Here is a 22,692-nt window from a genome sequence, read left to right on the forward strand (position 1 = left end):
AACTACCACGGGACAGCAGCAACTACCTGTGATGCCATTGAAAGGAATTCATTCAACAGGAGACTCGCTAATTAGTGGTATTGCTATTACAATACATTATTTTCCAATGCCATGCGCTGTGTGTTGGTTATGGTGATGAACAGAGTAATGTCTGTTTTTTTTAAATAATTTATAGCACAAGGTTTACATTTTATATTGACCTTTATTAATTTATTAACACACTCTGGCTCAACACTTTTTCTTGCTTTGTTTAGCAGCAACATATGTACTGGGTGTGTATTTTTCTGTGAATGCAAGCTATTCAGTCAATCCCACATATCCCTACTGATGGTGCTGGCCACAGTTGTTATGTACGTGGCACGTGTCCTGAGTTACCCAGGGCGCTATACCCTGGGTAACTCCACCATGATGTTTACCCCTCCTCGCTCCACCACAGACCCCACTGACTGCTATGACAGTCTAGTGAACAACCAGCAGACATGATGACCAAACCATAGTACCTCATCATATTCAGCTAATAGTGACCCTTTATTATCATTTACAAACATTTATAAGCTTTTTTAGAGGCCTAGTTATAAACAAGTGTTACCATGTGCCAAATTTTATGTGAGTATAATTCTCACTTCTATTGTTATCATCAGCTGTCAAAATCATTATCATCAGTGCTTTCAGAAAGCATTAACTTTTTCTACACTTTGTTGTGTTAGAAAGTGGGATTAAAATTGATTTAATTGTCATTTTTGTCAACAAGCTACACAAAACTTTAATGTCAAATTGAAAGAAAAATGCTATTATTAATGGAAAATAAAACAATCTTGATTAGAGAAGTATTCAACTCCCTGAGTCAATGCATATTAAAATCACATTTGGCAACGATTACAGTCTTTCTGAATAAATCTCTTAAAAGCTTTGCACACCTGGATTGTACAATAATTGCCCACTATTCTTTAAACACTTCTCCAAACTCTATCAAGTTGGTTGTTGATAATTTTTAAAGTGCCAATATATAACTTTTTTGGGCGAACCGACCAAATTCACATACAAGAGTTATAGATCGATCATTCTACTTTAAAGCAAGTCTAAGAAGCGGCAGATCTGTTCTATGTGTGCTGTTTCTATGCATACCCTTCTTAATGTTTGTTTTTGCATCTTTTACTTTCGGTTTTGTACACCAGCTTCAAACACCTGAAACAACAACATTTTTTGGTTATGAAAATACTTTTCACAGCGGTTTAGATGGTTCAATGATTCTCTATACTATACTAGCACATGTTTTCACATAAACTTAAATTAGGCAAACTATTAGAGTTTTAGCAACCAGGAAATGGCAGAGTGATTTCTGCATAGTGCAACTTTAAGCCTTGCCATAAATGTTCAAGCCGATTTAAGTCAAAACTGTAACTAGGCCACTCAGGAGCATTTATTGTCATCTTGGTGAGCAACTCCAGTGTATATTTGGCCTTGTGTTTTAGGTTATTGTCCGGCTGAAAGGTGAATTTGTCTCCCAGTGTCTGTTGGAAAGCAGATACAACCAAATTTTCCCAGAGGACCTTAACAACACTGTCATCTCAGATTTTCAAAATATGCTTTTGAACCATAGCTAAACAAGCATTTGTGTAAGGGTATTGATAGCTAGCATACCATTAAGCCTGGCATTCAGCATGCAACATTTTCACAAAAACAAGAAAAGCATTCAAATAAAATCATTTACCTTTGAAGAACTTCAGATGTTTTCAATGAGGAGACTCTCAGTTAGATAGCAAATGTTCAGTTTTTCCAAAAATATTATTTGTGTAGGAGAAATCGCTCCGTTTTGTTCTTCACGTTTGGCTGAGAAAAAAACCCCAAAATTTTCCAAATTAACTCCATAATATCGACAGAAACATGGCAAACGTTGTTTAGAATCAATCCTCAAGGTGTTTTTCACATATCTATTCGATGATAAGTCACTCCTGGCAGTTTGGTTTCTCCTCTGTTCAAAATGGATAAATGCGCGCACCTGGAGATTGCGCAATAGTTTCGACGGAGGACACCCAGCGGACACCTGGTAAATGTAGTCTCTTATGGTCAATTTTCCAATGATATGCCTACAAATACGTCACAATGCTGCAAACACCTTGGGGAAACGACAGAAAGTGTAGGCTCTCTCCTTGCGCATTCACAGCCATATAAGGAGACATTGGTACACAGCGCATCAAAAATCTGGCTCACTTCCTGTATGAAATTTCATCTTGGTTTCGCCTGTAGCATTAGCTCTGTGGCACTCACAGACAATATCTTTGCAGTTTTGGAAACGTCAGAGTGTTTTCTTTCCAAAGCTGTCAATTATATGCATAGTCGAGCATCTTTTCGTGACAAAATATCTTGTTTAAAATGGGAACGTTTTTCATCCAAAAATGAAATACTGCCCCCAGAGTTTCATGAGGTTAACTGTGCTTAACTGTCCATAAGTATTATTTTTAACTCCCTAGTCTTGCCAATGACAAGCATAACCATAACATGATGCATGTTTGAAAACATGAAGAGCTTGTACTCAGTGATGTGTGTTGGATTTTCCCCAAACATAACGCTTCGTATTCAGGACAAAGAGTTAATTTATTTTGCAACATTTTTTACAGTATTACTTCAGTACCTTACGGACACATCAAATAAATGTTTATTTGTCACATGCGCCGAATACAACATGTGTAGATGTTATAGGAATTTTTATCAATGATGACTAATTATGTATACATTTCAATCAGGACTGACTAATCAGAATACTATTATGTTACTGTATATGTACTAATCAGAATACTATTATGTTACTGTATATGTATGACTTTTCTTTTTAATCTTAGTATTGAATATAATGTGTGTAAATATAATCAAGAATTAGAACAATGACTGTCTGTTCCTTGGTAGAAATGAATGAACTATATCGCCAGACTGGGTAGAATGCTTATCTACACTGGCTGACCTTGGCTCTAGGCGAGGTGGGAAGGCTTGAGAACTATAGAGCCTTTCTACCAGCGTCAAGAAGAGACGGAACATTTAGAAAATGCTGACGTCATTTTCAGTTTATAACCTGTGGTAAAATGTGTAAGGAGCAGTACTCTCGTGAATAAAGGCTGCTGTTTGACTTTAAGACTGGGCTCTGTCCATTTTTATACTAATAACGGTCATACACATCCTTATGAATTGACAGAGTGTTTCATTTTAATTGGGTGTTAAAACATAGAGGAATTTAATTCCTACAACAGTAGACCTAACAGTGAAATGCTTACTTACAAGCCCTTAATAAAATACTGCCAAAAAAGAAAATAATTAAAGAGCAGCAGTAAAATAACAATAGAAGGTTATGCACAGGGTACATTTTCGGGGGAACCAGTTAGTCGATGTAATTGAGGTAATATGTACATGTAGGTAGAGTTATTAAAGTGACTATGCATAGATAATAAACAGAGAGCAGCAGCAGTGTAGAAGAGGGGGGGGGGGGGGGGGGGTAATGCAATTGTCTGGGTAGCCATTTGATTAGATGTCCAGGAGTCTTATGGCTTGGGGGTAGAAGCTGTTTAGAAGCCTCTTGGACCTAGACTTGGCGCACCGGTACCGCTTGCCATGCGGTAGCAGAGAGAACCGTCTATGACTAGTGTGGCTGGAGTCTGACAATTTTTAGGGTCTTCTTCTGACATGCCATACCAGGCAGTTGCCATACCAAGCAGTGATGCAACCAGTCAGGATGCTCTTGATGGTGCAGCTGTAGAACCTTTTGAGGATCTGAGGACCCATGCCAAATATTTTCAGTCTCCTGAGGGGGAATAGGTTTTGTCGTGCCCTTTTCACGACTGTCTTGGTGTGCTTGGACCATGTAGTTGGTTGGTGATGTGGAAACCAAGGAACTTGTAGCACTCAACCTGCTCCACTACAGCCCTGTCGATGAGAATGGGGGCGTGCTCGGTCCTCCTTTTCTTGTAGTCCACAATCATCTCCTTTGTCTTGATCATGTTGAGGGAGAGGTTGTTGTCCTGGCACCACACGGCCAGGTCTCTGACCTCCTCCCTATAGGCTGTCTCGTGGTTTTTGGTTGATCAGGCCTATCACTGTTGTGTCATCATCATACTTAATGGTGTTTTTGGAGTCGTGTCTGGCCATGCAGTCATGAGTGAGCAGGGAGTACAGGAGGGTACTAAGTACGCACCCCTGAGAAGCCCCCGTGTTGAGGATCAGCGTGGCAGATATGTTGTTACCTACCCTCTCCACCTGGGGGCGGCCCGTCAGGCAGTCCAGGATCCAGTTGCAGAGGGAGGTGTTAAGTCCCAGGGTCCATAGCTTAGTGATCAGCTTTGAGGGCACTATGTTGTTGAACGCTGAGCTGTAGTCAATAAATAGTATTCTCACATAGGTGTTCCTTTTGTCCAGGTATGAAAGGGCAGTGTGGAGTGCAATAGAGATTGCATCATCTGTGGATCTGTTGGTATGCAAATTGGAGTGGGTCTAGCGTTTCTGGGATAATGATGTTGATGTGAGCCATGACCAGCCTTTCAAAGCATTTCATGGCTACAGACATGATTGCTACGGGTCGGTAGTCATTTAGGCTGGTTACCTTAGTGTTCTTGGGCACAAGGACTAAGGTGGTCTGCTTGAAACATGTTAGTATTACAGGCTCAGACCGGGAGAGGTTGAAAATGTGAGTGAAGACATTTGCTAGTTGGTCAGCGCATACTCTATTGTACATAGGCTGGTCATCTAGGCATGTAGAATTTCAATCACCATGAAGAAAAACAATGCACAATATGATAATTGAGTACATTGAGACATCAAGTGGTTTGTGATTATGCAATGTGATGATGTGGCTCAGTTGGTAGAGCATGGTGCTTGCAATGCTAGGGCTGTGGGTTCAATTCCAAAGTGGGACCAGTATGAAGAAAATGTATGCACTCACTACTTACTGTAAGTTGCTCTGGATATAAGTGTCTACTGAAAAGGAATGAATAGACCATTTCAGTTTTCCCACAGAAATGAATGGTCCATTTCAGTTTTCACTTAGAAATAAGTTGCAAAAAGTATTTCAAGAAACTGGAAAACATATATCAAGCAAGTATTATCAGATAATCTGTTTTGTACAGATACTTATCAGACTTAAAACTTCTCTAGGATAGGGGGCAGCATTTGGAATTTTGGATGAAAAGCATGCCCAAATTCAACTGCCTGCTACTCATCCCCAGATGATAATATATGCATATTATTGGTATATTTGGATAGAAAACACTCTGAAGTTTTTCTAAAACTGTTTGAATCATGTCTGTGAGTATAACAGAACTTATGTAGCAGGCGAAACCCCGAGGACAAACCATTCAGATTTTTTTTTTAGGTCACTCGCTTTTCAATGGATTTTCATTGGGAAACCAGGACTTGCTTGCAGTTCCTACCACTTCCACTGGATGTCACCAGTCTTTAGAAATTGGTTGAGGTTTTTCCTTTGTGTAATGAAGAAGCACAGCCATCTTGAATGAGGGTCACTTGAAGTGGACTGTTTGATAGATGCGCGTGACCAGAAAAGCAGCGTCAGTTTGTTTTCTTTTTGTATTGAACACAGATCATTCCGTTTTCAATTGTATCGATTATTTACTTTAAAAATACCTAAAGTTGTATTACAAAAGTCGTTTGAAATGTTTTGGCAAAGTTTACAGGTAACTTTTGAGATATTTTGTAGTAACTTTGCGCAAGTTGGAACCGGCGTTTTTCTGGATCAAACGAGCCAAATAAATGGACATTTTGGATATACATGGACGGAATTAATTGAACAAAAGGACCATTTCTGATGTTTATGGGTCATATTGAAGTGCCAACAAAAGAAGCTCGTCAAAGGTAAGGCATGATTTATATTTTTATTTCTGCTTTTTGTGTCGCGCCTGCAGGGTTGAAATATGTTCTCTCACATTGTATACTGAGGTGCTACCCTCAGATAATAGCATAGTTTGCTTTCTCAGAAAAGCCTTTTTGAAATGTGACATGTTGGCTGGATTCACAATAAGTGTAGCTTTAATTGAGTATCTTACATGTGTGATTTCATGACAGTTAGTTTTTTATAGTATTTTATTTGAATTTGGCGCTCTGCATTTTCCCTGGCTATCGGCCAGGTGGGACGATTGCATCTTTACTAGTCCTGTATTATCAGACCGATATAAACATCTTCAAAACAGGATATATACATATATATTTTCTGCATCTGGGTTTTATCTCATGACAGAGGAAAATTTGACATTGTGCTGTCTGCTTCACATAGGAAAGAGCAGGAAGCCACTGAAGGAGCAGTAGTCATATCGCCCATCGATGAAGACCCATGTGTTGATCCAGAGGCGCATATAGACCACTTCGCCCTTCTCCAACTGCAGTGTGACTCCATTGGACGCATGGTCATTCTGTTCTCCACTGGATTGGTATTCGTACACAGACATCATCCTTTGGCCATCCTTGAATATGCTCAGACCCATGTCATGGCCTGCAAAGCCATTTCCAGAAAATCTGAAGTAGTAGACCCCTCTCACTGGCGCTGTGAAGACACCTGAGGCATAGAAGGAGTCGATAAATAGTGGTGGCATTTGGCCATTGCTACTAGAGGCTTAAATCAGGTGGACCAGTCGTACGCACAAAGGAACCCTAATGGTGCAGGCTTTTGTTCTAGCCAAGCAGTAACACACCTGATTCAACAAATCAAAAGTATTTAGTATTAGTTGAATGAGATGTGTCATGACTGGCTGGGGACAAAGCCTGCACCTCACTGGCCCTTTTTGACCATCCCTGCTATACATAATGATGTAGATACAGTATGTTCAGTGCGAGACCTGTGATTGGGTTGTATGCACTGCCAATGTTGGTCAGGACCTTTCCGAAAATGAGGTTAGTCTCTGCGTCGATGGGCCCGTGGTGTTTACTTTCTGATGACAGCAAGGCTGCTGAGAAGGCTACCTTTGGTTGCTCTGCCAGCAAAGATAGTAGCAACAACAACAACATCAATCAACAACAACACAGCAATGAGAACATCATCATCCCTAACAACGGACAAGTTCGTTTTGCATGGCCTGGTGCCCCAGGTGGGTGGAGATTTCACTTTAGGACTAATGGGATGGTCTAGAATGAGCAAACTCCGCCCACCCGATGCAAAACAAACTTGCGCATTGGTAGAAAAAAGGAGTAAGGGGGAGCAAGAAGAGGACTTTCTTATTTGTGAGCATTATTGATCTGTTAAGCATTGGGTAACACTTTATATACACATTTATATACACTTATATACATTTATATATACTTATATACATTTATATATGTTGACCTGTAAAGTATTGGGTAACACTTTATGTGCATTTTCATGATAATAAGCCAATCCTGAGGACTTGAGCCCTAGGATCATGTCTCCGGACTACATGGCCTGATGACTCCTGGCTGTCCCCAGTCCACTTGGTTGTGCTGCTGCTCCAGTTTCAACTGTTCTGCCTGCGGCTAGGGAACCCTGACCTTTTCACCTGACGTGCTGTTTTCAACTCTCTCGCTCTCTCTACCGCACCCGCTGTCTCGACATCTGAATGCTCGGCTATGAAAAGCCAACTGACATTTACTCCTGAGGTACGGACCTGTTGCACCCTCTATAACCACTGATAATTATTTGACCCTGCTGGTCATCTATGAACATATGAACATCTTGAAGAACAATCTGGCCTTAAATGGCCATGTACTCTTATAATCTCCACCCGGCACAGCCAGAAGAGGACTGGCCACTCCTCAGAGCCTCTAGGTTTCATCCTAAATTCCTGCCTTTCTAGGGATTTTAGGCTGGGTTTCTGTATTGTACTTTGATGACATCTGCTGATGTAAAAAGGGCTTTAGCAATAAATTGGATTGATTTGATTGAGTACATGTTTATAAATGCTTTAGAAATAACTGCTTATAAATACTCATTCATTTATATTTACAATTTACTGTACCTTCTCTCTCTTTATTCAGCTTATCCACCATAGCTCTCTGCTCTTTCAGGTCTGCCTCTGCTGTATGGAGCTTAGTGCTCAGCTCTCCCACCAAAGACCTAAGCTCCTTCAGTTCAGTGTAGATATTCACCACAGAACCCAAAACCTCCTCTTCTTGAGCCAGACACACGTAGCCCAGCAAGACCAGCCAGCCAGTAGCCGTCCTCTTCATCATCATTTTCATTATCCTCTCGGGAGAGTGGAGTAGCTCTCAGCGTTTCCTTAGTAATCTTATTCGCTATGATCTAAGAGGGAAAACCAACCCTTGCTCAGTACTTCTACTCTGAGAAGCTTTGTAAATACTGAGTGAATAGGGCTACAGTTGATCATTAACGCCAGACACATGGATATTGGTGCTCATTGGCTGGCTGACTTGAACTTGCTCTTTTGCTCTCGTTGTCTCTCTCTTTCCTATTGGACTTTCATTTGTTTCCAAATTTAGGCTTTTCCAAATTCTGTTCATGATTTCATCACTGTAAGAACGAGTTTAAGAACTAGTAAATGCCTACAATTACATAAGCAGAATAATATTACAGTGTACAGTATTTACTTCTGAACGCAAATCAGGCTATTTGTAACGTCATAAGGTATTTAATAATATCATCACACATCTTTACATTTTTCAGTCAAAAAATTATATCAGTGATAAAGAATGAGACTAATTTCTGGCATACAATACATTTTCTCTCACCTGTAGATTAATGGCAGCCAAGCTCCTTCTCTGTGTTGTTGTGTTGTATAGTCATAACAAGGGTTGAGATCAATTCCACAAATTCCAATTCCATTCCAAGGATGATTTTCTTCTTCAATGTCAATTAAATTCCAGTTCAGACAGCCTAAATTCCAAATCAATAGCAATTACGTTTTCTGAAAGTTGCTGCAATATCAATTAAATTCCAAGTAAATTCTCCACTTCCTGCTTGATTTCCGGAATCTAATTTGGAATTATAAATTAAATTGGACCCCAACCTCTTTCTCACCCTCTAAAGTTCCCTTTCTCATTGTCTTAAGTGGTTGGACAGGCGGAGCAGACAGGCTCGTATGTCTGTGTTGTGTCCGGGCATCTTGCCCAAATTCTCCCAATGTTGGGTAATGAGTTCATAACAGTTAAGATTTTCTGGGCTAACAATGTAAGAAATAATACATTAAAAAACAAAATACTGCAAAGTTTCCTAAGGACTAGAAGCAAGGCGTTCGTCTCTGTAAGCACCATCTGGCAGTGAACATAGTACTGAGAGAGGTGAGCTTGGACAATCTAATCTATCAAAAAGAGATGAAAATATTTTTTTTAATTCAAAATTAACAAAAGCCCCTGTTGAGGGTACTCCTAGAGCGAGGTTTTCCTTAAGAGGGCCACAGCTGAGGTAACTAGCAGGACTGAGTTGAGTTGATAAGAGTGTTCTTAAGTGAGGTATCCTTGGACATAATTGCTAATTAGCCAGTTGCGGGCAATCAAAAGTCCAGATCCGTGGTACTGGGTTGATTATATTAGGACTGGTGAGGTTAATGTGTAGAACCGGGGGATGGGAGCGCAGGTGATGCCTTGTGAGGGCCTCTGGCTTGGTGTAGTTCAATTATAATTACACTTATTGGCATTGGGCGAAACATATACACAATTACAAATACCACTCAATTGGGGGGCAATTGGTCCAAAACATATTGCAAGTGGAACATGGCAAATGTCGGGTGTAATTAACCAAAAATTCCAAAGGGGGCAAGCGTGCAGGATTCTATATGGGAAATGGTCAGAAAGTCAGGTCTCAAGGGTGTAATCTTCTAAATCTGTTTTTTTTCAAACTTTAAAACCCCGTAAAAAGTGCGTTTTGGACAAAAAAAATAAATTGAATGCTAGTTTGTCCATAAGGCCAATGTTTTGTCCATTTGCCATATATGAACATAGCAAGTCGGTTACTGGCCCAATGCTCTAACCACTAGGCTACCTGCCGCCCCCAAGTGACATATATTGAAAGTACTAAATCAGGATTTTATGTCCATTTGCCATATATGCCCAATAGGAAGTTGGCTACCGAACCCAAAGTAAGTGAACCATGTCCAAATGGCATAGGAAATGTCCAAATGGCATACATAAGAATTGAAAGTACTAAATCAGGAGGTTATGTCCATTTGCCATATATGATCATAGGAAGTTGGCTTCCAAACCCAAAAGTCAGTGAACCATGTGCAAGTAGCATATATAATGTTGAGATGGCCTATATACATACCAAATGAGATATATCACTATGTTAAGCCCTGAATCGACCTAGAAGGTCTATTTGTCAAGTTTGATCATAGGAAGTCATAAGAAGTTAGAATTTCTCGTTGGTGTTGATTCAGCATGTCCATTTCGTAATGGGAAGTCCTTATGAATAGATATTGGCAATGGACACTGTCAACTTGCTAAAGAGCATGTTCACACTGACAATATAGCATATGTGTAATGGACACTGTCCAATTGCTATATATTAGCAATGGACACTGTCCAACTGCAGTATAACATGTTAAGACTAGCAATGTATTATGTGTATTGGACACTGTCCATTAGCAATACATTAGTGGGCATTTACCATCACAAATTGGACATGCTGTTATATATTGCTGAAATGCCCAATTGTCTGGCTTGTTGAACTCGGGATGGCATAGCAGTGATAGTGGTTCCTCTCCATCGCTCGTTGGTGTTGATTTCAGCCTGTCCATTTGGTGATGGTAAATCACAAGTTGTCTGCCACAGTTCCTTGCCTGCTAACAGTCCCTCTTTCTTATGGACAAACATTATTTATCATTATACAGAGACAGGGTAGAATTCTGTTAGTTATAGTTCTACGTTAAATGTATACATAATTTAGTAATTATTCATAAAATTCATACACTAGCTAACAAGCTTCTGTGTTCACAGCGGCACAAGGATTCAAAACATGCTTTGTTGCATATTTTTGTGGGACAATACCCGGAACATAAAAAACGTTAAATACCAGCCCCATGCGTTTAAAATAACGGTTCTGTTCCAGAACACTATGACTCACTTTCATTCCCGGTTCCGTTTCTGTTCCCTGACAAATGTAGTGTAGTCTTATGGGATTTATAGTGATGTGTCATTGTCTTAAGTGGTTGGGTAGGTGCAGCAAACAGGCTCGTATGTCAGTGTTGGGTCCTGGCATCTCACCCATATTCTCCCAAAATTGGATGGTGGGATCATAATGATGAACCAGTCTGGTCTCCCTGTAGTCCTCTTGGCAGTATCCTCCCAGCACATAGAGCATCCCCTCCAGAACCACAGAGGCTGCTCCAACATGGGGGACGGCCAGGGGTGTGAGAGCACTCCAAAAGTCACTAGCCGAGTCATAGACCTCACAGGCCAGCTGGTCGATAGACGTCATGTTTTCATCAACAGTGACACCTCCTGCCACGTAAAGATTGCCGTTTAAAGTCTCCATGCAGTGACGGGCTCGAGGTTGGCTCATCTCGGCCAGGTAGGTGGTTCCTCTCTCAGGGTGGTACAGAAACATGGATACTCGACACTGGTGCCTGCAGTCCAACCCCCCTGAGATGAAAATCTTTCCATCCAACATTGTGGCAGCATGGCAGCTCAATGTCATATCCAAGGGTTGTGAAAAGCTAACAGGGAAGGCCAAAGTTGGTAATGATAGCAACAAAGAAACAACGTTTTACTTAAATATCCAATGGAACATGAACTACTGCAAGCAATTCTGTGTTACCCTTCTCTTTTGAGTTACCAAAAAAAAAACCTACCTCCAGGTATCTGTGTTTGGACAGTAGCGCTCCACACTATCCAGGTTAGTTTCTGGATCAATGTCCCCTCCAATGGCATATATCATCCTGTCCAGCACAACCATGGAAAAGTTGCACCTGTCTTATGCAAGTCAGCCAACCTCTCCCAGAGGTTCTGAAGCGGATCATATCTGAAAGACAATAAAGAATGAGAGATGAAGGAAGGAAATCATGTAAAAACATAAAAATATAAATCATGTCATACCTAAAAGACTCATTGGTTAGTAGATACAAACCCAAAGCGTCTTATCTCACCTGTATGTCGAGTTGAAAACGTCAAGTGTGCCTTCATAACTCTGTCCCCCGACCACGTACAACTTCCCTGTGAGTACCGCCACCTCGTGACTTAGCCTTGGTGGCTTTGGCATCTCTCCAAGCAACCTCCATTCCACATTCTTTACAATGCCTGTGTAGTTCCTCAGAGAGTTTCCGAACCACAGTTCTCGGCTGGGAGATCGGCGGCTAAAGTCGGCAGAGATCTGATCTCCACCCACCAAGACTAGACTGTCCTTTGGCAAGTAAACCCTGCACAGGGTTTGAGGTGCAACGTGATGGGAGTGAAAGTCCACTAGTATAGTCAGGTAGAGACCTTCCGTGTTGTGTTCAGACCACAGTTTTGTGGTTATAACTTCATTGAACTCCTTGACGTTCATGAGGGGAAAGTGGACTTTCTTCATCAGCTCTTTGGTGAGTTTAAGCCTTTTGCTGGGACACGCCTCGATCCAAGCCACCACAGCCTTGAAGACGACAAGCTCAGAGGGCACAAAGAGGGAATCGCTTTTCAGATATCTTCTAAGCTTCTTGGCTGGCAGGTCTTGAAATTTAGGGGTGGCTGCCACGTTTTGGAAGTGTCTCAGGACAAAACTGTTTGCCACTTCGAGGAGTTCCGGCATCCCATAAGCCTCAGCGAAGGAGGCCACGTCCAGGCAGGAGTGAGCATCGATTTCCTGTTCCAGGAAGTTGAGGCACAGCGAGAGGGCGGGCTGGAACTGGAGCTGGAGGGCGGTGCAGGTAATCTCAAAGACACGCCCCCAGCTGAGGGGGAGGGACCCACTGTAGGAGCAGCCAATCATGGCCTCCAGCTCAGCAGCCTCCAGGAAGGGAAGGGCCACACAGGGCTGCTGGGATTCCTTCATCCCGCTGGTGAACATTCCCCGGAAGAAGTCACTACTGGCAGCCATGAGCACTTTGTGGACTTGGAGGAGACAGGAGAGAGAAGAGAAAATGGATTATTGATGTTATCATCCTTATTATAATCAGGTAGCTCATAAATAGACTACTTCCCCATCTGGTTTATCATGACTCTTCTGAATTCAGATTTAAGACAGAAAGTAGGAATATTTGAAGTCAACATCATTTTATTTTGTTGATCCCGGACGAGCCCCCAACAATTATTACAAAAATATAAACAATTTATTTTTCATTTATATATTTTCTCATTATAATATCATGTTGTAATATATTAATATATTAGTAATATTAATATATTATATATCATCCTATTATTATTTCAAATCATATTATTATATGCTAAAAATCAATATTATTACCATTATAAGCATGCATGGGTTATTTAGCTTGATCTCGGACGCTCCCACCTACAAAATAAATGAATTGTCTTCTCTATCATTGTACAGTACATAGTCATGATGTGTTTTGACACCAGTTTACTAACCATGGAATGATGTCCCATCAACCTCCAGCTCCACATCACAGCCCACTCCCTCTTTCCACAGCTGTCTGATTGACTGAAGAGTGAGCTTCATCTGTTCTCCAGCAAATACCTTCTTTTCTTCAGCCCTCTTCTCTACTCCCTTCTTCATCTTCCCCTCCTCTTTCCTGCAGAGTTCTAGAACTCTGGGGACCCCTAGTGTTTTAGCTGCAGTCTGTTTCTGGGCCAGTGAATCTCTGTTCAGAGCTGATATGGCACCAGTGTAGGCAAACTCGGTCACCCCTGCCAGCCCTACACACCTCATCTCAGAACCCAGACTGATGAATATCTCTGTCTGTATCTCTCCTCTCCCTCATCTTCTCCATCTCTTCATCCCACTTAGGCAGCCTCTGGTGTGTTAGGGAGTGATGTACCAGGGAGCTGACAGCAGCCAGGACAAGGGAGTGTGCGTGGAGACGCTGTCCATTCTCAGTGCTCAGAGTCAGGTCAGTGAGGAGAGACGAGTCCCTGAGCTGCTCCAGGGCTTTGAACGTATCTCTGGCATATGAGTCTCTGCTGTATACCCTTGTTGTATCCACATCATCTATTACCCCTTTCTGCTCTCCATCAACTGCCCGCTCTTCTTTCACTTCTTTCACTTCTTGAACCTTATTATCATCTTTTTCAGCTAGCCCTCTCTCTAGAGCTATCTTACTGTACTGACTCCCTTGCATGCCCTTTTCCCTCTCGATCTGCCTCTATATTGTGCCCTTCCCCCATCAATTCTTTATCTTGTCTCCATAGAGTCTCCAAGCCCCCTTGGAAGCTTGATCCAGCTAAAGCCATCGCTTATGTCAACAAATGTCCAACAGTCTCCCTACCTACAGCTTACCAATAAATCTAGGAAAAAATACCACAAAGAAAAAACAGTAAAATCTGTTGTCACACAAAAAAAATCAGAAAGTCACTTACTTGACACAGGTTTTTGTGGAGAAATACAACAGAACAGTATAGTCGTATCAGTGTTCAAGCATCTGTAGTGGCTCTTAGCTATAGAATGTGTGTGATCTTTATACTGCAGTCTTCTCTTCCACCCCCCATACAGGGTCAGTTATCTCTGTTGTTTCCTCTTCCCCTTCCTTCTACTCGTGTGTACTGACCCCTATTTGACAGAACCCTTTATAAACCCCCCGAACAAGCAGCTATATATATACTCATAGTCATACAGAGCAGATCTCACAGTAAACTATTGTCTCTGTTTCTGGTCCAGGTTCTCATTCCTCAAAGTCTTTCCACAGTACGAACTAAACAATAATAGATAATAAAGGGTTTGGGTTTCAGAGTGGCAATGTCCACAATTTTACCATGTGATAGATAGATTGTTGTGTTAGTGATGGAGAGATGTCTTACAGTAGAATACACAAGACTGCATCTTGCCATTCTCCCATTTTCTCTTCATCATTTCCCCACACACTCCTCCATCATTATTTCCTGTTTTCTCAATACATTTCTCACAGTTTTTAATAATTTTCCTGCCGTTTTTACTATGTATAACATGTGAAGCATAGAAGATCAAAACCCTAGAACCGTAAAAAAGGGGATTGTTTTAGGCTGAGCTCCCCCAATCCCAAGGCTTCTCCTAGACATCCCAAGGCCTTGGCCGCCACCTCCCAATGCATTCTGGGGCATGTTACTAGGGGATCAGTAGGGGTATGGCATGCGTAGAGGGTCAGCGGGATTGTGTTGCTCCTCCACAGCCAAACACTGGGGAATCTGGGTCAAGGAGGTAGGAAAAAGGAGTGTGAAGGGCAGAGAATAGGACATTTACCCTTCAGCCTATTGAGTCTATACATAAAAAAATATATAAAAAAAACAGTTGACCCCTATTTTAACCCTGGCCCTTTACAGCACAGCCTGGTCATTACTGTCAGTTACTCCTTGATAATGCTCACTCCAATTATTACATTACCACCATATGTGTAGTTCATGTTGCTTTGCTCTTTTGATTGCTCTTGGTTGGTTGGGGATAACATTTTCATGACCTTGTGTAACAGGTTGAAGTTCGTAGCCGCTACGTCACTTTGTTTAACGAGGCGAGGTACTCGGATACCTATTAAATACAACGAAACATGAACAAAACACAGGTTCTTCACATCAAAGGTGAAGCATGGACGTGATAAGACCTTATTATTATTATTTTCTGTTGCAGCAATGAGATCAATATCACCATAAATAGTCAACAATAGGAGCGGTCTGCACATATCAAACATGATCTTCAGCGCTGACACTTGAACAACAGGCTATCCAATAGTTAGATTCAATATCAGCTTTCAATAACAATTACAAAAGTGCATAGTTGAGGAAGGCCTGCTCAGGAAGACAGAGAGTGGATCTGGAGGGAGAGGGGCACTCACGGATAAAAAGGGATCTGCCGAACACAGGGAATCACTGGGCATTTATACACAAAACCCCATCACTGGGCATTTATACACAAAACCCCATCACTGGGCATTTATACACAAAACCCCATCACTGGGCATTTATACACAAAACCCCATCACTGGGCATTTATACACAAACCCCCATCACTGGGCATTTATACACAAAACCCCATCACTGGGCATTTATACACAAACCCCATCACTGGGCATTTATACACAAAACCCCATCACTGGGCATGTATACACAAAACCCCATCACTGGGCATGTATACACAAAACCCCATCACTGGGCATTTATACACAAAACCCCATCACTGGGCATTTATACACAAAACCCCATCACTGGGCATTTATACACAAACCCCCATCACTGGGCATTTATACACAAACCCCATCACTGGGCATTTATACACAAAACCCCATCACTGGGCATTTATACACAAAACCCCATCACTGGGCATTTATACACAAAACCCCATCACTGGGCATTTATACACAAAACCCCATCACTGGGCATTTATACACAAAACCCCATCACTGGGCATTTATACACAAAACCCCATCACTGGGCATTTATACACAAAACCCCATCACTGGGCATTTATACACAAAACCCCATCACTGGGCATTTATACACAAACCCCCATCACTGGGCATTTATACACAAAACCCCATCACTGGGCATTTATACACAAACCCCATCACTGGGCATTTATACACAAAACCCCATCACTGGGCATGTATACACAAAACCCCATCACTGGGCATGTATACACAAAACCCCATCACTGGGCATTTATACACAAAACCCCATCACTGGGCATTTATACACAAAACCCCATCACTGGGCATTTATACACAAACCCCCATCACTGGGCATTTATACACAAACCCCCATCACTGGGCATTTATACACAAACCCCATCACTGGGCATTTATACACAAAACCCCATCACTGGGCATTTATACACAAAACCCCATCACTGGGCATTTATACACAAAACCCCATCACTGGGCATTTATACACAAAACCCCATCACTGGGCATTTATACACAAAACCCCATCACTGGGCATTTATACACAAAACCCCATCACTGGGCATTTATACACAAACCCCATCACTGGGCATTTATACACAAACCCCATCACTGGGCATTTATACACAAAACCCCATCACTGGGCATTTATACACAAAACCCCATCACTGGGCATTTATACACAAAACCCCATCACTGGGCATGTATACACAAAACCCCATCACTGGGCATGTATACACAAAACCCCATCACTGGGCATTTATACACAAACCCCATCACTGGGCATTTATACACAAAACCCCATCACTGGGCATTTATACACAAAACCCCATCACTGGGCATTTATACACAAAACCCCATCACTGGGCATTTATACACAAAACCCCATCACTGGGCATTTATACACAAAACCCCATCACTGGGCATTTATACACAAAACCCCATCACTGGGCATTTATACACAAAACCCCATCACTGGGCATTTATACACAAAACTCCATCACTGGGCATTTATACACAAAACCCCATCACTGGGCATTTATACACAAACCCCCATCACTGGGCATTTATACACAAAACCCCATCACTGGGCATTTATACACAAACCCCATCACTGGGCATTTATACACAAAACCCCATCACTGGGCATTTATACACAAAACCCCATCACTGGGCATTTATACACAAACCCCCATCACTGGGCATTTATACAAAAAAAAACATCACTGGGCATTTATACACAAAACCCCATCACTGGGCATTTATACACAAACCCCATCACTGGGAATACACAAAACCCCATCACTGGGCATTTATACACAAACCCCATCACTGGGCATTTATACACAAAACCCGGGCATTTATTTATTTTTTATTTTATTATTTTTTTTACCTTTATTTAACTAGGCAAGTCAGTTAAGAACAAATTCTTATTTTCAATGATGGCCTAGGAACAGTGGGTTAAGTGCCTGTTCAGGGGCAGAACGACAGCTGGGGGGTTTGAACTTGCAACCTTCCGGTTACTAGTCCAACACTCTAACCACTAGGCTACCCTGCCGCCCCATCACTTATTTATACACAAACCCCATCACTGGGCATTTATACACAAAATCCCATCACTGGGCATGTATACACAAAACCCCATCACTGGGCATTTATACACAAAACCCCATCACTGGGCATTTATACACAAAACCCCATCACTGGGAATACACAAAACCCCATCACTGGGCATTTATACACAAAACCCCATCACTGGGCATTTATACACAAAACCCCATCACTGGGCATTTATACACAAAACCCCATCACTGGGCATTTATACACAAAACCCCATCACTGGGCATTTATACACAAACCCCATCACTGGGAATACACAAAACCCCATCACTGGGCATTTATACACAAAACCCCATCACTGGGCATTTATACACAAAACCCCATCACTGGGAATACACAAAACCCCATCACTGGGCATTTATACACAAAACCCCATCACTGGGCATTTATACACAAAACCCCATCACTGGGCATTTATACACAAAACCCCATCACTGGGCATTTATACACAAACCCCATCACTGGGCATTTATACACAAACCCCATCACTGGGAATACACAAAACCCCATCACTGGAAATACACAAAACCCCATCACTGGAAATACACAAAACCCCATCACTGGAAATACACAAAACCCCATCACTGGAAATACACAAAACCCCACACTCACAGGCAACACCTGGAACTAATCACAATTACGTGACGCATGTCACACTTATCTTGATGTCATGATCTTGGTTACACTTTACATGAAGGTGCCATCTAAGTGTTTCAATACTGCGCTTATTTGCTTTATTAAATACTTTATAAGTTGTGAATGAACATGAATGAATTCATGGCTTAAGTCATGAGATCATTGTCTGGAGTTTGTCAAATAGCGGAGAGTGTATATGGCTACTAATAATGAATGAATAAGTGCTTATTGGTTGCACCACAATGTGCTGTGATAAACAACATCTTTAGATGAAACGGTCTGTCTCAGCGATAACAGAGCCAAGTTGCAAAAGAATGCCTCCATGCATGTCTCCTTGCATGTTTTAGGTACTGCAATGTATTGACTTTGCAGCAATGTGCATATGTAACAGATATAGAAGAATTCAACAAGATTCTTATATATTCTACATGGAACGTCGATTCTTGTAACACAGTATCTGATTTACATGGGTGGTTAATATTCAGACATAACAGAAATGTTGCATGTATTGTGTAAAAAAAACATACAAGAGACATGGAAGCTAAGCTTTCTAATGTCTCTTACATGGGACATAAGAATGTCAAAGCACTTGCACCCCACTGTCTGACATGCTTGACACATGCAATGGGACACCTATTGAAAAAATAAGCAAAGTCCTCCACGAGGAGGAGCAGATGGAGGAGGAAGGGGGAAAGAAGAAAGAGGGGGAGAAGAGTAGGAGGGGAAGGAGGACAAGAGAAGCGAAGTAGAGGAGGAGGACAGGAGGAGGAGGAGGACTGATCGCAGCAGGGAATCTATTTAGTTATTAAGTGGAGATCTCACAACAACTCATTGATACTCGTCAGCGGCAAATATCAAAGCTGAGCTTGGTTAAAGCCTTGGATGGGATACCAAAGGCATAGCTGTATATAAATCAACTGTTCAGTAGGTGGTGCTGCATAGCCTTAACCATGGAAACTCATACCTGAAAATGTACAGTGCCTTGCGAAAGTATTCGGCCCCCTTGAACTTTGCGACCTTTTGCCACATTTCAGGCTTCAAACATAAAGATATAAAACTGTATTTTTTTGTGAAGAATCAACAACAAGTGGGACACAATCATGAAGTGGAACGACATTTATTGGATATTTCAAACTTTTTTAACAAATCAAAAAAAAACTGAAAAATTGGGCGTGCAAAATTATTCAGCCCCCTTAAGTTAATACTTTGTAGCGCCACCTTTTGCTGCGATTACAGCTGCAAGTCGCTTGGGGTATGTCTCTATCAGTTTTGCACATCGAGAGACTGACATTTTTTTCCCATTCCTCCTTGCAAAACAGCTCGAGCTCAGTGAGGTTGGATGGAGAGCATTTGTGAACAGCAGTTTTCAGTTCTTTCCACAGATTCTCGATTGGATTCAGGTCTGGACTTTGACTTGGCCATTCTAACACCTGGATATGTTTATTTTTGAACCATTCCATTGTAGATTTTGCTTTATGTTTTGGATCATTGTCTTGTTGGAAGACAAATCTCCGTCCCAGTCTCAGGTCTTTTGCAGACTCCATCAGGTTTTCTTCCAGAATGGTCCTGTATTTGGCTCCATCCATCTTCCCATCAATTTTAACCATCTTCCCTGTCCCTGCTGAAGAAAAGCAGACCCAAACCATGATGCTGCCACCACCATGTTTGACAGTGGGGATGGTGTGTTCAGGGTGATGAGCTGTGTTGCTTTTACGCAAAACATAACGTTTTGCATTGTTGCCAAAAAGTTCAATTTTGGTTTCATCTGACCAGAGCACCTTCTTCCACATGTTTGGTGTGTCTCCCAGGTGGCTTGTGGCAAACTTTAAACAACACTTTTTATGGATATCTTTAAGAAATGGCTTTCTTCTTGCCACTCTTCCATAAAGGCCAGATTTGTGCAATATACGACTGATTGTTGTCCTATGGACAGAGTCTCCCACCTCAGCTGTAGATCTCTGCAGTTCATCCAGAGTGATCATGGGCCTCTTGGCTGCATCTCTGATCAGTCTTCTCCTTGTATGAGCTGAAAGTTTAGAGGGACGGCCAGGTCTTGGTAGATTTGCAGTGGTCTGATACTCCTTCCATTTCAATATTATCGCTTGCACAGTGCTCCTTGGGATGTTTAAAGCTTGGGAAATCTTTTTGTATCCAAATCCGGCTTTAAACTTCTTCACAACAGTATCTCGGTCCTGCCTGGTGTGTTCCTTGTTCTTCATGATGCTCTCTGCGCTTTTAACGGACCTCTGAGACTATCACAGTGCAGGTGCATTTATACGGAGACTTGATTACACACAGGTGGATTGTATTTATCATCATTAGTCATTTAGGTCAACATTGGATCATTCAGAGATCCTCACTGAACTTCTGGAGAGAGTTTGCTGCAATGAAAGTAAAGGGGCTGAATAATTTTGCACGCCCAATTTTTCAGTTTTTGATTTGTTAAAAAAGTTTGAAATATCCAATAAATGTCGTTCCACTTCATGATTGTGTCCCACTTATTGTTGATTCTTCACAAAAAAATACAGTTTTATATCTTTATGTTTGAAGCCTGAAATGTGGCAAAAGGTCGCAAAGTTCAAGGGGGCCGAATACTTTCGCAAGGCACTGTATATACAAATATAGTAGCAGTGAAGCTGTTTGTTGACATTCATTATTGTTATTATTATTATTACGGTTCTGACAATTTGGCAAACAATTCAAATAATAAGGCCAAGGAGGATAAAACGTTGCATAAGAGGACCCATAAGATCCTCCATGATGGGTTTTCTGCCTTTTAGAATTTTGTGAAAACCACTCAAAACTCTACTCCCTCAAATGCTACTGCTCAAAACAATATGTGGCATCTACTGTATGGACAAAGGTCTCTCAATGCAATATTTTCCAAACTAGTCCCTAAAACAACATGGCCACTATTAATCAATAAGCATTAATGGAAGTGGTCTGGAACATAAATGCATAGAAATCAGTCACGGATATTCGTATTGTAACAAAACTTGGTACATATGTTGCAAACACTGTCAAGACTAAACTCATGCGAGCACCTTCATATCGACCACACGATATGACTCCCCTCCTGTACTCCCTGTTCACTCATGACTGCACGGCCAACAAACAAAATGGTCCAAACAAACCAAGACAGTCGTGAAGAGGGCACGACAAAGCCTATTCCCCCTCAGGAAACTAAAAAGATTTGGCATGGGTCCTGAGATCCTCAAAAAATTCTACAGCTGCAACATCGAGAGCATCCTGACTGGTTGCGTCACTGCCTGGTACGGCAATTGCTCGGCCTCCGACCGCAAGGCACTACAGAGGGTAGTGTGTACGGTCCAGTACATCACTGGCGCTAAGCTGCCTACCATCCAGCACCTCTACACCAGGCGGTGTCAGGCCCTAAAAATGGTCAAAGACCCCAGCCACCCCAGTCATAGACTGTTCTCACTACTACCGCATGGCAAGCGGTACCGGAGTGCCAAGTCTAGGACAAAAATGCTTCTCAACAGTTTTTACCCCCAAGCCATAAGACTCCTGAACAGGTAATCAAATGGCTACCCGGACTATTTGCATTGTGTGCCCCCCTCCAACCCCCCTTTTACGCTGCTGTTACTCTCTGTTTATCATATATGCATAGTCACTTTACCTATACATTCATGTACATACTACCTCAATTGGGCCGACCAACCAGTGCTCCCGTACATTGGCTAACCGGGCTATCTGCATTGTGTCTTGCCACCCACCAACCCCTCTTTTACGCTACTGCTACTCTCTGTTCATCATATACACATAGTCACTTTAGCATATCTACATGTACATACTAGCTCAATCAGCCTGACTAACCGGTGTCTGTATGTAGCCTCGCTACTTTTATAGCCTCTCTACTGTATATATAGCCTGTCTTTTTACTGTTGTTTTTATTTCTTTACATACCTATTGTTCACCTAATACTTTTTTTCCACTATTGGTTAGAGCCTGTAAGTAAGCATTTCACTGTAAGGTGTATTCGGTGCACGTGTGTAACGGT

At 41.7% G+C, this 22,692-nt stretch overlaps 2 protein-coding genes across 2 annotated transcripts; both read right to left on the reverse strand.

The window, feature by feature from the left end:
• Positions 1–5,856: 5,856 nt before the first annotated feature.
• Positions 5,857–8,298, reverse strand: LOC139379395 (cerebellin 11). Its single transcript, XM_071122202.1, has 3 exons — positions 7,962–8,298; positions 6,828–6,962; positions 5,857–6,547 (listed from the first exon to the last, which is right to left on the reverse strand). Exons 1-3 carry the CDS (start codon positions 8,182–8,184, stop codon positions 6,261–6,263), a joined length of 645 nt encoding a protein of 214 aa, XP_070978303.1. The 5' UTR covers positions 8,185–8,298; the 3' UTR covers positions 5,857–6,260.
• A 2,791-nt stretch (positions 8,299–11,089) lies between these two features.
• Positions 11,090–14,171, reverse strand: LOC139379184 (kelch-like protein 33). Its single transcript, XM_071122006.1, is given in 6 exon segments — positions 11,090–11,612; positions 11,748–11,868; positions 11,871–11,917; positions 12,042–12,981; positions 13,462–13,790; positions 13,792–14,171. Coding segments are annotated over 6 exon segments (2,340 nt in total).
• Between the last annotated feature and the right edge of the window lie 8,521 nt (positions 14,172–22,692).

Source organism: Oncorhynchus clarkii, chromosome 21, assembly GCF_045791955.1.
Source record: "Oncorhynchus clarkii lewisi isolate Uvic-CL-2024 chromosome 21, UVic_Ocla_1.0, whole genome shotgun sequence".
In the NCBI taxonomy this organism is placed as follows: domain Eukaryota; kingdom Metazoa; phylum Chordata; class Actinopteri; order Salmoniformes; family Salmonidae; genus Oncorhynchus; species Oncorhynchus clarkii.

Bases quoted from the DNA above. Each gene is read 5' to 3' on its own strand.
- LOC139379395 (XM_071122202.1), bottom strand. From the start codon at position 8,184: ATGAAAATGATGATGAAGAGGACGGCTACTGGCTGGCTGGTCTTGCTG. The intron at 6,963-7,961 runs GTACAGTAAATT...CTTTGCTGGCAG, and splicing joins GCTGAATAAAGAGAGAGAAG to AGCAACCAAAGGTAGCCTTC. The intron at 6,548-6,827 runs GTCTCGCACTGA...TCTATGCCTCAG, and splicing joins TGCATACAACCCAATCACAG to GTGTCTTCACAGCGCCAGTG.